The 1573-nt window shown below is 38.8% G+C and overlaps 1 protein-coding gene across 1 annotated transcript; it reads right to left on the reverse strand.

Moving 5' to 3' along the window:
* Positions 1 to 321: 321 nt before the first annotated feature.
* On the reverse strand, positions 322 to 1341 carry LOC122499424. The gene has a single exon (XM_043607778.1). The coding sequence runs from the start codon at positions 1339 to 1341 to the stop codon at positions 322 to 324; it is 1020 nt and encodes a 339-aa protein (XP_043463713.1).
* Positions 1342 to 1573: the final 232 nt, after the last annotated feature.

Raw genomic sequence — 1573 nt, forward strand, 5'->3', positions numbered from 1 at the left:
TAAACAGAAACTATTAATAATTCACCCAAAGAAGAGTCAATTGAGACAGCGAGTGTTTCAAGTTCGTCTTCCTGAGTAAAAATTGTTGAAATTTTTGAAAATATCAAGTTTTTGCGAATGGCGATAATGAGACCACCATCCTTATTTACTATTCTGTCGCTTCTAATAATATTAAATTGTTTTAAAATTTTTAAATTATGTTTTTTATCGGGTTTTAAAAAGGTTTCGGAAAGAAGGAGGACGTCGAATTTATTAGAGAGACTTTGAATTTCGGGTGCCTTTTTAGAGACACCTCGGCAATTCCATTGCAGGATATTTATTTTAGACAATTGATCCATTAATGTTGTTGTTTACGGAGTTGAACAATAAGGGAATGCTTTCTATAATAGTATTAAGTAGACTTTCGTTGTGTTTAGTTTTTTCTGGTGAAGAACTGGATGAAAGTTGTGTGACATGATCTTTGATCATGGAGATTAGGATTGAAGGGAAGGATTCATGGTTGGAAGTTTGATCAATAGATGTTGAAGGATTAGACATGGAACGAGAAGCAGAGAGGGTAAAACCATTAGGAAGATCGCTACCGTCTCTACCATTGTTCCATTGTGTTGCGTAGAAGGAGTTAGTTCTTTTCCGTGACTGGGGCGTGCCAATTTTTTGGGTGGCAGGTCCAATCATGGGACTTCTCCGTTTTTGAGATGAGAGGTTTGTGATGTCTGAAAAAAGTTGAGAAGAGTTTTGATTTGTCAAAGAAGGAGCTGGGATTTCTCCAAGCTGTGGAAAATTTGAGAAATTAAAAGAGTTCGGGGTTGCACCTGTGTTTCTAGGTCGAAGGATAGCTTTTGCTTCAATGAAGGAGAGTCTGTGTATAGTAGCGTAAGTACGGATTTCCTTTTGAAAGGTGAATTCCGGACAATCCTTGAATGTAGCTAGATGAGGACCAGAGCAGTTTACACATTTTGGTGTGTTTGAAGTGTTTGGACAAGGGTTTGATATGTCATGGGTAGTGTTTTCCCCGCAGGACTTGCATCGTGGTTGAGAGCGACAGTTTTTGGCGATGTGGCCAAACCTAAAGCATTTCATACATATACGAGGATTCGGAAAGTAAGGACGAATAGGACTTGACCCTTTGTAGACCGCTACTCTTTGAGGGAGGACTGTACCCTGAAAGGTCAGTAGGACGGTTTTCGACGGAACGAACTTAAACTCTTTGGTTTTTTCGTCGTAAACTTTGCGATTAAAACACCGCGCTTGGATCATTTTGATTTTATTTACGTGTGGGCCCATAACCTCACCATACTCAATAATTTCCTCAACTGTAATATCCGTGTCGACATCGTTCATAATTCCCTTACAAGAAACGAAACTTGTAGGGAAAAATTGCGCAGTTGCTTTTTAAAGAATTATCATAGCTGAGTGTCAGATTAGTGTTTGTGTTAGTTTTGTCGGATGTGTCTGAGTTTGTTTGTTTTGTGCGTTGAGTTGGTGAAGGATTTCCATTTGATGTGTCAGAGTCGTGAGTTTGAGATGGTTTTATAATATGCGAATCATTCTTGCAGTGTTTTTTCGCGGTGAG

This window comes from Leptopilina heterotoma, unplaced genomic scaffold (assembly GCF_015476425.1).
Source record: "Leptopilina heterotoma isolate Lh14 unplaced genomic scaffold, ASM1547642v1 Lhet_100, whole genome shotgun sequence".
Lineage (NCBI taxonomy): Eukaryota > Metazoa > Arthropoda > Insecta > Hymenoptera > Figitidae > Leptopilina > Leptopilina heterotoma.

What these genes read in the sequence shown, in the direction of transcription:
- LOC122499424 (XM_043607778.1), bottom strand. Translation starts at nt 1,341, where the DNA reads ATGAACGATGTCGACACGGATATTACAGTTGAGGAAATTATTGAGTAT.